Source organism: Somniosus microcephalus, unplaced genomic scaffold (genome assembly GCF_052327205.1).
Source record: "Somniosus microcephalus isolate GS21.2 unplaced genomic scaffold, FLI_Smic_1.0 unresolved_chr4, whole genome shotgun sequence".
NCBI classification, from domain to species: domain Eukaryota; kingdom Metazoa; phylum Chordata; class Chondrichthyes; order Squaliformes; family Somniosidae; genus Somniosus; species Somniosus microcephalus.
In genome coordinates, this window is record NW_028225182.1 from 34,003,047 (window position 1) to 34,017,518 (window position 14,472).

General features: G+C 53.1%; 1 protein-coding gene across 1 annotated transcript in view; it reads left to right on the top strand.

The window, feature by feature from the left end:
- The window catches only part of LOC147090495 (voltage-gated potassium channel subunit beta-2-like), a 75,672-nt gene that overhangs the window by 13,395 nt on the left and 47,805 nt on the right, over positions 1 to 14,472 (top strand). The window contains exons 2-3 of the mRNA XM_085977034.1: positions 12,965 to 13,008; positions 13,812 to 13,849. Coding sequence (XP_085833160.1) covers positions 12,965 to 13,008; positions 13,812 to 13,849 — 82 coding nt within the window. The remainder of the gene's footprint in view (positions 1 to 12,964; positions 13,009 to 13,811; positions 13,850 to 14,472) is intronic.

Genomic DNA, 14,472 nt, shown 5'->3' on the forward strand with positions numbered 1-14,472 from the left:
CACACAGCCTGTCCACTCTCAGATACCAGCTCCTCCATCACCCACACCACAGCCTGTCCACTCTCAGATACCAGCTCCTCCATCACCCACACACAGCCTGTCCCACTCTCAGATACCAGCTCCTCCATCACCCACCACACACAGTCTGTCCCCAACTCTCAGATACCAGCTCCTCCATCACCACACACACAGCCTGTCCCACTCTCAGATACCAGCACTCCATCACCCACACACAGCCTGTCCCACTCCTCAGATAGCCAGCTCCTCCATCACACACACACAGCCTGTCCCACTCTCAGATACCAGCTCCTCCATCACCCACACACAGCCTGTCCCACTCTCAGATACCAGCTCCTCCATCACACACACACAGCCTGTCCCACTCTCAGATACCAGCTCCTCCATCACCCACACACCAGCCTGTCCCACTCTCAGATACCAGCTCCTCCATCACCCACACACAGCCTGTCCCACTCTCAGATACCAGCTCCACCATCACCCCGACACACAGCCTGTCCCACTCTCAGATACCAGCTCCTCCATCACCCACACACAGCCTGTCCCACTCTCAGATACCAGCTCCTCCATCACCCACACACACAGCCTGTCCCACTCTCAGATACCAGCTCCTCCATCACCCACACACAGTCTGTCCCACTCTCAGATACCAGCTCCTCCATCACCCACACACAGCCTGTCCCACTCTCAGATACCAGCTCCTCCATCACACACACACAGCCTGTCCCACTCTCAGATAGCAGCTCCTCCATCACCCACACACAGCCTGTCCCACTCTCAGATACCAGCTCCTCCATCAACCACACACAGCCTGTCCCACTCTCAGATACCAGCTCCTCCATCACCCACACACAGCCCTGTCCCACTCTCGGATACCAGCTCCTCCATCACCCATACACAGCCTGTCCCACTCTCAGATACCAGCTCCTCCATCACCCACACACAGCCTGTCCCACTCTCAGATACCAGATCCTCCATCACCCACACACACAGCCTGTCCCACTCTCAGATACCAGCTCCTCCATCACCCACACACAGCCTGTCCCACTCTCAGATATCAGCTCCTCCATCACCCACACACAGCCTGTCCCACTCTCAGATACCAGCTCCTCCATCACCCACACACAGCCTGTCCCACTCTCAGATACCAGCTCCTCCATCACCCACACACAGCCTGTCCCACTCTCAGATACCAGCTCCTCCATCACCCACACACACAGCCTGTCCCACTCTCAGATACCAGCTCCTCCATCACTCACACACAGCCTGTCCCACTCTCAGATACCAGCTCCTCCATCACCCACACACACAGTCTGTCCCACTCTCAGATACCAGCTCCTCCATCACCCACACACACAGCCTGTCCCACTCTCAGATACCAGCTCCTCCATCACCCACACACAGCCTGTCCCACTCTCAGATACCAGCTCCTCCATCACCCACACACAGCCTGTCCACTCTCAGATACCAGCTCCTCCATCACCCACACACAGCCTGTCCCACTCTCAGATACCAGCTGCTCCATCACCCACACACAGCCTGTCCCACTCTCAGATACCAGCTGCTCCATCACCCACACACAGCCTGTCCCACTCTCAGATACCAGCTCCTCCATCACCCACACACAGCCTGTCCCACTCTCAGATACCAGCTCCTCCATCACCCACCCACACACAGTCTGTCCCACTCTCAGATACCAGCTCCTCCATCACCCACACACACAGCCTGTCCCGCTCTCAGATACCAGCTCCTCCATCACACACACACAGCCTGTCCCACTCTCAGATACCAGCTCCTCCATCACCCACACACAGCCTGTCCCACTCTCAGATACCAGCTCCTCCATCACACACACACAGCCTGTCCCCACTCTCAGATACCAGCTCCTCCATCACCCACACACACAGCCTGTCCCACTCTCAGATACCAGCTCCTCCATCACCCACACACAGCCTGTCCCACTCTCAGATACCAGCTCCACCATCACCCCGACACACAGCCTGTCCCACTCTCAGATACCAGCTCCTCCATCACCCACACACAGCCTGTCCCACTCTCAGATACCAGCTCCTCCATCACCCACACACAGCTTGTCCCACTCTCAGATACCAGCTCCTCCATCACCCACACACAGCCTGTCCCACTCTCAGATACCAGCTCCTCCATCGCCCACACACAGCCTGTCCCACACTCAGATACCAGCTCCTCCATCACCCCCACACACAGCCTGTCCCACTCTCAGATACCAGCTCCTCCATCACCCACACACACAGCCTGTCCCACTCTCAGATACCAGCTCCTCCGTCACCCACACACAGCCTGTCCCACTCTCAGATACCAGCTCCTCCATCACCCACACACACAGCCTGTCCCACTCTCAGATACCAGCTCCTCCATCACCCACACACAGCCTGTCCCACTCTCAAATACCAGCTCCTCCATCACCCACACACAGCCTGTCCCACTCTCAGATACCAGCTCCTCCATCACCCACACACAGCCTGTCCCACTCTCTGATACCAGCTCCTCCATCACCCACACACAGCCTGTCCCACTCTCAGATACCAGCTCCTCCATCACCCACACACAGCCTGTCCCACTCTCAGATACCAGCTCCTCCATCACCCACACACAGCCTGTCCCACTCTCAGATACCAGCTCCTCCATCACCCTCACACAGCCTGTCCCACTCTCAGATACCAGCTCCTCCGTCACCCACACACAGCCAGTCCCACTCTCAGATACCAGCTCCTCCATCACCCACACACAGCCTGTCCCACTCTCAGATACCAGCTCCTCCATCACCCCCACACAGCCTGTCCCACTCTCAGATACCAGCTCCTCCATCACCCCCACACAGCCTGTCCCACTCTCAGATACCAGCTCCTCCGTCACCCACACACAGCCAGTCCCACTCTCAGATACCAGCTCCTCCATCACCCACACACAGCCTGTCCCACTCTCAGATACCAGCTCCTCCATCACCCACACACAGCCTGTCCCACTCTCAGATACCAGCTCCTCCATCACCCACACACAGCCTGTCCCACTCTCAGATACCAGCTCCTCCATCACCCACACACAGCCTGTCCCACTCTCAGATACCAGCTCCTCCATCACCCACACACAGCCTGTCCCACTTTCAGATACCAGCTCCTCCATCACCCACACACAGCCTGTCCCACTCTCAGATATCAGCTCCTCCATCACCCACACACAGCCTGTCCCACTCTCAGATACCAGCTCCTCCATCACCCACACACAGCCTGTCCCACTCTCAGATACCAGCTCCTCCATCACCCACACACAGCCTGTCCCACTTTCAGATACCAGCTCCTCCATCACCCACACACAGCCTGTCCCACTCTCAGATACCAGCTCCTCCATCACCCACACACACAGCCTGTCCCACTCTCAGATACCAGCTCCTCCATCACCCACACACACAGCCTGTCCCACTCTCAGATACCAGCTCCTCCATCACCCACACACAGCCTGTCCCACTCTCAGATACCAGCTCCTCCATCACCCACACACAGCCTGTCCCACTCTCAGATACCAGCTCTTCCATCACCCACATACAGTCAAATGTTCTTTTGGCTTAAAGCGCTTTGGGACGTCCTGAGGTCATGAAAGGCGTTCTATAAATGGAATTCCTTATTTCTTTCTTTTGTTCTGTGCTGGTTCGAGGTGACTCGGAATTCATTGATTTGTGCTCCGTGTGTCTCCTCGGAGTAAGAACGTTTGGCCACGTACAGTGAGTAACTGTGATTATGTGGTGATTATGGACTGTTCAAACAAATTGAGATTTTAATAAGCCGAGGTCTTTGGCATCATCCTGCCCGCAAGAGAAGCTGAGAATAGAACACTGTCATCCTGGTCCTACCGCCCTCCCCTTCACTCCACCCCTACCATAGACCGACCCCTGCGGCTACACACAACTCAGACTGAGCTCCTCGTCATGTCTCTTCCCCCTCGAGTGCGATGATGATCAGTGATATCCTGACATCTCCACTGTCAGCTCCGTCAAACTTCACTCAAGCACACATCTGCTTTGCTGCGGCTCGATGTGATACAGCACGCTCTGCTCCCAGTAACCAGTCTTCTTATCGAGAATACTGACTCCCTGCTCTCCACACCATCCTTCACTTCTCTCCTCACCACACCATTATTCTCTCCTCTCTCCTCTCCCCTCTTCTCTCCTCTCTTCTCCTCTCTCCTTCCCTCCTCTCCTCTCTCCCTATCTCTCCCTCTCTCTCTCACTCTCCTCCTCTTTCCCTCTCTCTCTCCCTCTCTCCTCTTCTCTCCTCTCTTCTCCTCTCCTCTCCTTTCCTCCTCTCCTCTCTCCCTATCTCACTCTCTCTCCTCCTCTCTTTCCCTCTCTCTCTCCCTCTCTCCTCTCTTCTCCTCTCCTCTCCTCCTCTCCTCTCTCCCTATCTCTCCCTCTCTTCCTTTCTCTCCCTCTCTGTCTCCCTTCTCTCTGTCTCACTATCTCTCTCTCCTCCCTCTTTCTCTCTCTCTCACCCTCTCTCTTCCTCTGTCTCTCTCTGCCTCCTCTCTCACTATCTCTCTCTCTCCTCCCTCTCTCCTCTCTCACTATCTCTCTCTCTCCTCCCTCTCTCCTCCCTCACTATCTCTCTCTCCTCCCTCTTTCTCTCTCTCTCTCTCTCCCTCTGTCTCCCTCTCTCTCTCTCTCCTCTCACTATCTCTCTCTCTTCGCTTTCTCTCTCCTCCCTCTTTCTCTCTCTCTCTCTCTCTCCCTCTGTCTCCCTCTCTCTCCCTCCTCTCTCACTCCCCTCTCTCCCACGCTGCAATGTATAGCTACAAGACCCCCACCAGTGATCTGTTCACCAGCCCCCAGCGCCAGTTGCCCAGGGTTGATGGGGCAGGCACCCAGCGCAGGCTCGGCAGGGGGCCGTCGGGTGGGCAATCGTCACCCATTCCGCGTTGCCCGGTGTGGCGGGGCCGAGCTACCCCGGGCCAGGAGAGGAACCTGCAGGAGTTCGTCGTAATGCACGGGCTGGCCTTTGGAGACACGGAGCAAGAGGGAACAGGCATGAAGTACAGGTACCGTAAGACATTAACCCCTTCCTCACCGCGAGGGGCTTTCCTGGGAACTGTCCTTGAACTCTGACCTGTGGGGTAAAGTTTACCTTCCTTGTCTCCACCTTCCTACCCCTCCACCCTTGCACTGTGCTCCCGTCTCTCCATCGAGGGCCCCTTTTAAAATGGAGACCAGTTTAAGCCGACCAGCAGAAACTAAGGCACGGTTTGTATCTCAGACTCTGCCATGTGATGTTCAGCACTGTGAGCCTCAAACAGGAAGTCTGGTCTCCCACCATAATCCTAACTCGGTTAAATGTGGTAAACGGAGCTGTGGCTCAGTGTGTCGCACTCTTGCCTCTGAGTCATGAAGGTTGCGGGTTCAAGTCCCACTCCAGAGACTCGACCACAAAAAATCTAGGCTGACACAGCAGGGGAGTGCTGCACTGTCAGAGATGCCGTCTTTCGGATGAGACGTTAAAGAAGGCCCCGACTGCCCTCTCAGGTAGACGTGAAAGATCCCGCGGGCACTGTTTTGAAGAAGAGCAGGGGGGAGTTCCCTGTCCTGGGGCCAATATTTATCCCTCAATCAAGATCACTAACAGAGATTATCTGGTCTTTATCACATTGCTGTTGGTGGGAGCTTGCTGTGCGCAAATTGGTTACCGCCTTTCCTACATTACACTTCAAAGGTACTTCATTGGCTGTAAAGCACCTTTGGGACGTCCGGTGGTCGTGAAAGGCGCTATATAAATGCAAGTCTTTCATTCTTTTGAATCTCTCGTGGTAATCTAACCCTTGGAGACCTGGTCCCATTCTGGTGAATCTGCACCGCACTCCTTCCAAGGCCAACATGTCACATGGGGAATATGCCAACCAGTGTGAGCGACCGTACTGGCGTGGAGGTCAGGGGTCGGCGGGGTGGTGCGGGGGGAGGTCAGGGGTCGGCGGGGGAGGTCAGGGGTCGGCGGCGGTACTGTTCGGAGCAGGTGCAGAGAATGAACAAGAGCCGGGAGCAGAGGATGTTCTGGTTGCCGTTGTCTCGTCAAGTCGGTGCCTCGGGATCCTTGGCCCCCCTCTTCTCCTGCACGCTATCTGTCACCAGCTGCCACAAGAGATCAGCTCAGGAGTCGTAAAAAGATCTCGTGGAGTCTCCTGGCTTAATTAGCATGGATAGAGGACTGGCGAACAAACAGAAAACAGAGAGTCGGGATAAATGGGTCATGTTCAGGTTGGCAATCAGCAACTAGTGGGGTGCCACAGGGATCAGTGCTGGGGCCTCAACTATTTACAATCTATATTAATGACTTGGATGAAGGGACCGAGTGTAATGTATCCAAGTTTGCTGACGATACAAAGATAGGTGGGTTAGCAAGTTGTGAGGAGGACACAAGGAGTCTGCACAGGGATATAGAGAGGTTAAGTGAGTGGGCAAAGATTTGGCATGTGGAGTATAATGTGGGAGAATGTGAGGTTATCCACTTTGGAAGGAAGAATAAAAAAGCAAATTATTATTTAAATGGAGTGAGACTACAGAATGCTGCGGTACAGAGGGATCTGGGGGTCCTCGTACATGAAACACAAACAGTTAGCGTGCAGGTACAGCAAGTAATTAGGAAGGCAAATGGAATGTTGGCCCTTTATTGCAAAGGGAATGGAGTATAAAAGTAGGGAAGTCCTGTTACAACTGTACAGGGCGTTGGTGAGACCGCACCTGGAGTACTGCGCACAGTTGTGGTCTCCTTACTGAAGGAAGGATATACTTGCATTGGAGGCAGTTCAGAGACGATTCACTAGGATAATTCCAGAGATGAAGGGGTTGACTTATGAGGAAAGATTGAGCAGGTTGGGCCTATACTCATTGGAATTTAGAAGAATGAGAGGTGATCTTATTGAAACATATAAGATTCTGAGGGGGCTTGACAGGGTGGATGCTGAGAGGTTGTTTCCCCTCGTGGGGGAATCTAGAACTAGGGGGGCATAGTTTCAGAATAAGCGGTCGGCCATTTAAGACGGAGATGAGGGGGAATTTCTTCTCAGAGGGTGGTGAATCTTTGGAATTCTCTACCCCAGAGAGCTGTGGAGGCGGAGTCAGTGAATATATTCAAGGCGGAGATTGACAGACATTTGTACTACAGGGGAGTCGAGGGGTACGGGGAGAGAGCGGGAAAGTGGTGTTGAGGCCAAGATTGGATCAGCCATGATCTTATTGAATGGTGGCACAGGCTCGAGGGGCCGAATGGCCTACTCCTGCTCCTATTTCTTACATTCTTATGTTAAAGAGACAGGGAAAGCCAAGACTAGCCTGGAGTCTCCTGGAATTTTTTTCAGAAATTCGTTTATGGGATGTGGGTGTCGCTGGCAAGGCCAGCAGTTATTGCCCATCCCTAGTTGACCCTTGAGAAGGTGGTGGTGAGCCGCCTTCTTGAACCGCTGCAGTCCGTGTGGTGAAGGTGCTCCCACAGTGCTGTTAGGGAGGGAGTTCCAGGATCTTGACCCAGCGCCGATGAAGGATCAGCCGATATCTTCCAAGTCAGGATGGTGTGTGACTGGGAGGGGAACTTGGAGGTGGTGGTGTTCCCATGCGCCTGCTGCCCTTGTCCTTCTAGGTGGAAGAGGTCGCGGGTTTGGGAGGTGCTGCCGAAGAAGCCTTGGCGAGTTGCTGCAGTGCATCTTGTAGATGGTACACACTGCAGCCACGGTGCGCCGGTGGTGGAGGGAGTGGATGTTTAAGGTGGTGGATGGGGCGCCAATCAAGCGGCTGCTTTGTCCTGGATGGTGTCGAGCTTCTTGAGTGTTGTTGGAGCTGCACTCATCCAGGCAAGTGGAGAGTATTCCATCACACTCCTTAATTGTGCCTTGTTTACTTGTGCCTTGTAGATGGTGGAAAGGCTTTGGGGAGTAAGGAGGTGAGACACTCGCCGCTGAATACCCAGCCTCTGACCTGCTCTTGTAGTCACAGTATTTATGTGGCTGGTCCAGTTAAGTTTCTGGTCAATGGTGACCCCCAGGATGTTGATGGTGGGGGATTCGGCGATGTTAATGCCGTTGAATGTCAAGGGGAGATGGTTAGACTCTCGCTTGTTGGAGATAGTCATTGCCTGGCACTTCTGTGGCGCGAATGTTACCTGCCACTTATCAGCCCAAGCCTGAACATCATCCAGGTCTTGTTGCATGCGGGCATGGACTGCTTCATTATCTGAGGAGTTGTGAATGGCGCTGGACACTGTGCAGTCATCAGCGAACATCCCCATTTCTGATCTTATGTTGGAGGGAAGGTCATTGAGGAAGCAGCTGAAGTTTAATCTCCCACTGCGAGCAACTCTGGGGAAATAGCATAGGGGGCATGAAAAATAATTGTTCTTACATTTTCTTTCATCGCTTTTGTTCATCAGTTATTAAAAATATCGGAGAAAAGGCAGCCTAACTGGACAATCAACAAACACCCAATCGGGTAACAAAGAGTTTGTTCGCACTCCGATTGGCCGATTGGGACGCCACAATGATGCATTTGTTGGGCGGCCAATGGCGGAGCAGTTGGGGAGGGAGCCGTGTGATGAAACCATCAGGAATACAGCCAATCAGAGATGGTGACCCAAACAGTGGCTGTGGGGGATGGGGCAGGGACCGGGGTTATATAAAAGCTCTTTGTGCGTGGGGTGAGAGAGGAGGTGCAGTGAGCAAAAGAGGGGGTGGAATTGGTCTTGGCCGGGAGTTCCCCCATCAAACTCTCCCAGGGCAGGTACAGCACGGGTTAGATACACAGTAAAGCTCCCTCTACACTGTCCCATCAAACACTCCCAGGGCAGGTACAGCACGGGTTAGATACAGAGTAAAGCTCCCTCTACACTGTCCCATCAAACTCTCCCAGGGCAGGTACAGCACGGGTTACATACAGAGTAAAGCTCCCTCTACACTGTCCCATCAAACACTCCCAGGTCAGGTACAGCACGGGTTAGATACACAGTAAAGCTCCCTCTACACTGTCCCATCAAACACTCCCAGGGCAGGTACAGCACGGGTTAGATACACAGTAAAGCTCCCTCTACACTGTCCCATCAAACTCTCCCAGGGCAGGTACAGCACGGGTTACATACAGAGTAAAGCTCCCTCTACACTGTCCCATCAAACACTCCCAGGTCAGGTACAGCACGGGTTAGATACACAGTAAAGCTCCCTCTACACTGTCCCATCAAACTCTCCCAGGGCAGGTACAGCACGGGTTAGATACACAGTAAAGCTCCCTCTACACTGTCCCATCAAACACTCCCAGGGCAGGTACAGCACGGGTTAGATACAGAGTAAAGCTCCCTCTACACTGTCCCATCAAACTCTCCCAGGGCAGGTACAGCACGGGTTACATACAGAGTAAAGCTCCCTCTACACTGTCCCATCAAACACTCCCAGGTCAGGTACAGCACGGGTTAGATACACAGTAAAGCTCCCTCTACACTGTCCCATCAAACACTCCCAGGGCAGGTACAGCACGGGTTAGATACAGAGTAAAGCTCCCTCTACACTGTCCCATCAAACACTCCCAGGGCAGGTACAGCACGGGTTAGATACAGAGTAAAGCTCCCTCTACACTGTCCCATCAAACACTCCCAGGGCAGGTACAGCACGGGTTAGATACAGAGTAAAGCTCCCTCTACACTGTCCCATCAAACACTTCCAGGGCAGGTACAGCACGGGTTAGATACAGAGTAAAGCTCCCTCTACACTGTCCCATCAAACACTACCAGGGCAGGTACAGCACGGGTTAGATACAGAGTAAAGCTCCCTCTACACTGTCCCATCAAACACTCCCAGGGCAGGTACAGCACGAGTTAGATACAGAGTAAAGCTCCCTCTACACTGTCCCATCAAACACTCCCAGGGCAGGTACAGCACGGGTTAGATACAGAGTAAAGCTCCCTCTACACTGTCCCATCAAACACTCCCAGGTCAGGTACAGCATGGGTTAAATACAGAGTAAAGCTCTCTCTACACTGTCCCATCAAACACTCCCAGGGCAGGTACAGCACAGGTTAGATACAGAGTAAAGCTCCCTCTACACTGTCCCATCAAACACTCCCAGGGCAGGTACAGCACGGGTTAGATACAGAGTAAAGCTCCCTCTACACTGTCCCATCAAACACTCCCAGGGCAGGTACAGCACAGGTTAGATACAGAGTAAAGCTCCCTCTACACTGTCCCATCAAACACTCCCAGGGCAGGTACAGCACGGGTTAGATACAGAGTAAAGCTCCCTCTACACTGTCCCATCAAACACTCCCAGGGCAGGTACAGCACGGGTTAGATACAGAGTAAAGCTCCCTCTACACTGCCCCATCAAACACTCCCAGGGCAGGTACAGCACGGGTTAGATACAGAGTAAAGCTCCCTCTACACTGTCCCATCAAACACTCCCAGGGCAGGTACAGCACGGGTTAGATACAGAGTAAAGCTCCCTCCACACTGTCCCATCAAACACTCCCAGGGCTGGTACAGCACGGGTTAGATACAGAGTAAAGCTCCCTCCACACTGTCCCATCAAACACTCCCAGGGCAGGTACAGCACGGGTTAGATACAGAGTAAATCTCCCTCTACACTGTCCCATCAAACACTCCCAGGGCAGGTACAGCACGGGTTAGATACAGAGTAAAGCTCCCTCCACACTGTCCCATCAAACACTCCCAGGGCAGGTACAGCACGGGTTAGATACAGAGTAAAGCTCCCTCTACACTGTCCCATCAAACACTCCCAGGGCAGGTACAGCACGGGTTAGATACAGAGTAAAGCTCCCTCTACACTGTCCCATCAAACACTCCCAGGGCAGGTACAGCACGGGTTAGATACAGAGTAAAGCTCCCTCTACACTGTCCCATCAAACACTCCCAGGGCAGGTACAGCACGGGTTAGATACAGAGTAAAGCTCCCTCTACATTGTCCCATCAAACACTCCCAGGGCAGGTACAGCACGGGTTAGATACAGAGTAAAGCTCCCTCTACACTGTCCCATCAAACACACCCACGGCAGGTACAGCATGGGTTAGATACAGAGTAAAGCTCCCTCTACACTGTCCCATCAAACACTCCCAGGGCAGGTACAGCACGGGTTAGATACAGAGTAAAGCTCCCTCTGCACTGCCCCATCAAACACTCCCAGGGCAGGTACAGCACGGGTTAGATACAGAGTAAAGCTCCCTCTACACAGTCCCATCAAACACTCCCAGGGCAGGTACAGCACGGGTTAGATACAGAGTAAAGCTCCCTCTACACAGTCCCATCAAACACTCCCAGGGCAGGTACAGCACGGGTTAGATACAGAGTAAAGCTCCCTCTACACAGTCCCATCAAACACTCCCAGGGCAGGTACAGCACGGGTTAGATACAGAGTAAAGCTCCCTCTACACTGTCCCATCAAACACTCCCAGGGCAGGTACGGCATGGGTTAGATACAGAGTAAAGCTCCCTCCACACTGTCCCATCAAACACTCCCAGGGCAGGTACAGCACGGGGTAGATACAGAGTAAAGCTCCCTCTGCACTGTTCCATCAAACATTCCCAGGGCAGGTACAGCACGGGTTAGATACAGAGTAAAGCTCCCTCTACACAGTCCCATCAAATACTCCCAGGGCAGGTACAGCATGGGTTAGATATAGAGTAAAGCTCCCTCTACACTGTCCCATCAAACACACCCAGGGCAGGTACAGCATGGGTTAGATGCAGAGTAAAGCTCCCTCTGCACTGTCACATCAAACACTCCCAGGGCAGGTACAGGACGCGTTAGATGCAGAGTAAAGCTCCCTCTACACCGTCCCATCAAACACTCACAGGGCAGGTACAGCACAGGTTAGATACAGAGTAAAGCTCCCTCTACACCGTCCCATCAAACACTCCCAGGTCAGGTACAGCACGGGTTAGATACAGAGTAAAGCTCCCTCTACACTGTCCCATCAAACACGCCCAGGGCAGATACAGCACGCGTTAGATACAGAGTAAAGCTCCCTCTACACTGCTCCATCAAACACTCCCAGGGCAGGTACAGCACGGGTTAGATACAGAGTAAAGCTCACTCTACACTGTCCCATCAAACAATCCCAGGGCAGGTACAGCACGGGTTAGATACAGAGTAAAGCTCACTCTACACTGTCCCATCAAACAATCCCAGGGCAGGTACAGCACGGGGTTAGATACAGAGTAAAGCTTCCTCTACACTGTCCCCATCAAACACTCCCAGGGCAGGTACAGCACGGGTTAGATACAGAGTAAAGTTCCCTCTACACAGTCCCATCAAACACTCCCAGGGCAGGTAAAGCACGGATTAGGTACAGAGTAAAGCTCCCTCTACACTGTCCCATCAAACACTCCCAGGGCAGGTACAGCACGGATTAGATACAGAGTAAAGCTCCCTCTACACTGTCCCATCAAACACACCCAGGGCAGGTACAGCACAGGTTAGAAACAGAGTAAAGCTCCCTCTACACTGTCCCATCAAACATTCCCAGGGCAGGTACAGCACGGGTTAGATACAGAGTAAAGCTCCCTCTACACTGTCCCATGAAACACTCCCAGGGCAGGTACAGCACGGGTTAGATACAGAGTAAAGCTCCCTCTACACTGTCCCATCAAACACTCCCAGGGCAGGTACAGCACGGTTAGATACAGAGTAAAGCTCCCTCTACACTGTCCCATCAAACACTCCCAGGGCAGGTACAGCACGGGTTAGATACAGAGTAAAGCTCCCTCTACACTGTCCCATCAAACACTCCCAGGGCAGGTACAGCACGGGTTAGATACAGAGTAAAGCTCCCTCTACACTGCACCAATAATGGGTCTTGAACCCCACTGCAACCAATGACGATCCAACGTGGGATTTCCCAGGAATATTTACATTATTTGATGTATTTCCTATTGCAGGAACCTGGGGAAATCAGGACTGCGGATCTCATGTGTGGGTATTGGTAAGTAGTGGTGATCAGCGTTACATGGGTCGGATTTAGTGTATGTGTGTGTGTGACACGGGGCGGGGGGCAGTGTAAGGTTTAATATCAGGTGCTGAAACCCAGCAAAGGGACTGGGGCAGGGGGTGAGCTATTTGGGCTTCGGGTTTTGAAGTTGTTTATAAACACACTTACCCCAAAGGAACATTCTTCCTGCAATATTGCTTTATGTCAGACGGTGTTATGGGACCCTTGGCGGGCCAGATTAAGGAAGCTGTGAGGTAATGCTGAGTTTTGGAGGGTCGTAGGTCAGGGGTTAGATCGCCTGCCCGCCACGTCATCAGTTCAGAGGCTACACCTGGCCTCAGCGCCCCTCGAGGGTGCGAAATGAGCCAGGATTCCCGCTCCTGGTCACTCAACGTATCAATCGTGGCTCAGTGGGTCGCATACTCTCGCCTCTGAGTCAGGAGGTTGTGGGTTCAAGTCCCACTCCAGAGACTTGAGCCCATAATCTCAGGCTGACACGCCCAGTGCCAGTACTGAGGGAGCGCCGCACTGTCGGAGGTGCAGTTAAACCGAAGGCCCCGTCTGCCCTCTCAGGTGGACGTAAAAGATCCTATTTCGAAGAAGAGCAGGAGGAGTTCTCCCCAGTGTCCTGGGACCAATGATAACCCTCAACCAACATCACTAAAAAACAGATGATCTGTTTGTGGGGATCTTGCAGTGTGCGGGAGGGGAGGTCTTTGCGGGTGAATGAGTCAGACCACACCTTCACTCCCCGTTGTAACTCGGAACTGATTGTCCTGTCGTTCATTTCCTTACAGGGAGTTGGGTGACGATTGGATCCCAGATCTCCGAGGAGGTAAGTGGTCCACCCGGCTAGATGTCCACCTCACTTGGGCTAATGCTGCCCCACACCTCTCGCGTGCAATGGTGGCTTCCAGTCTGGTCCATTCTACCAATTGGAGAATGTTACATAGAAAAATAGGAGCAGGAGTAGGCCATTCGGCCCTTCGAGCCTGCTCCGCCATTCAATATGATCATGGCTGATCCTCTATCTCAAGATTATATTCCCGCTCTCTCCCCATACCCCTTGATGCCTTTTGCGTCCAGAAATCGATCTATCTCCTTCTTAAATATATTCAGTGACTTGGCCTCCACAGCCTTCTGTGGCAGAGAATTCCACAGGTTCACCACCCCCTGAGTGAAGAAATTTCTCCTCATCTCAGTCCTAAATGTCTTACCCCGTATCCTGAGATTGTGACCCCCTCGTTCTAGAGCCCCCCCAGCCAGGGGAAACATCCTCCCTGCATCCAGTCTGTCTAGCCCTGTCAGAATTTTATACGTTTCAATGAGATCCCCTCTCATTCTTCTAAACTCTAATGAATACAGGCCTAGTCTACCCAATCTCTCCTCATATGACAGTCCTGCCATCCCAGGAATCAGTCTGGTGAACCTTCGCTGCACTCCCTCTATGGCAAGTAT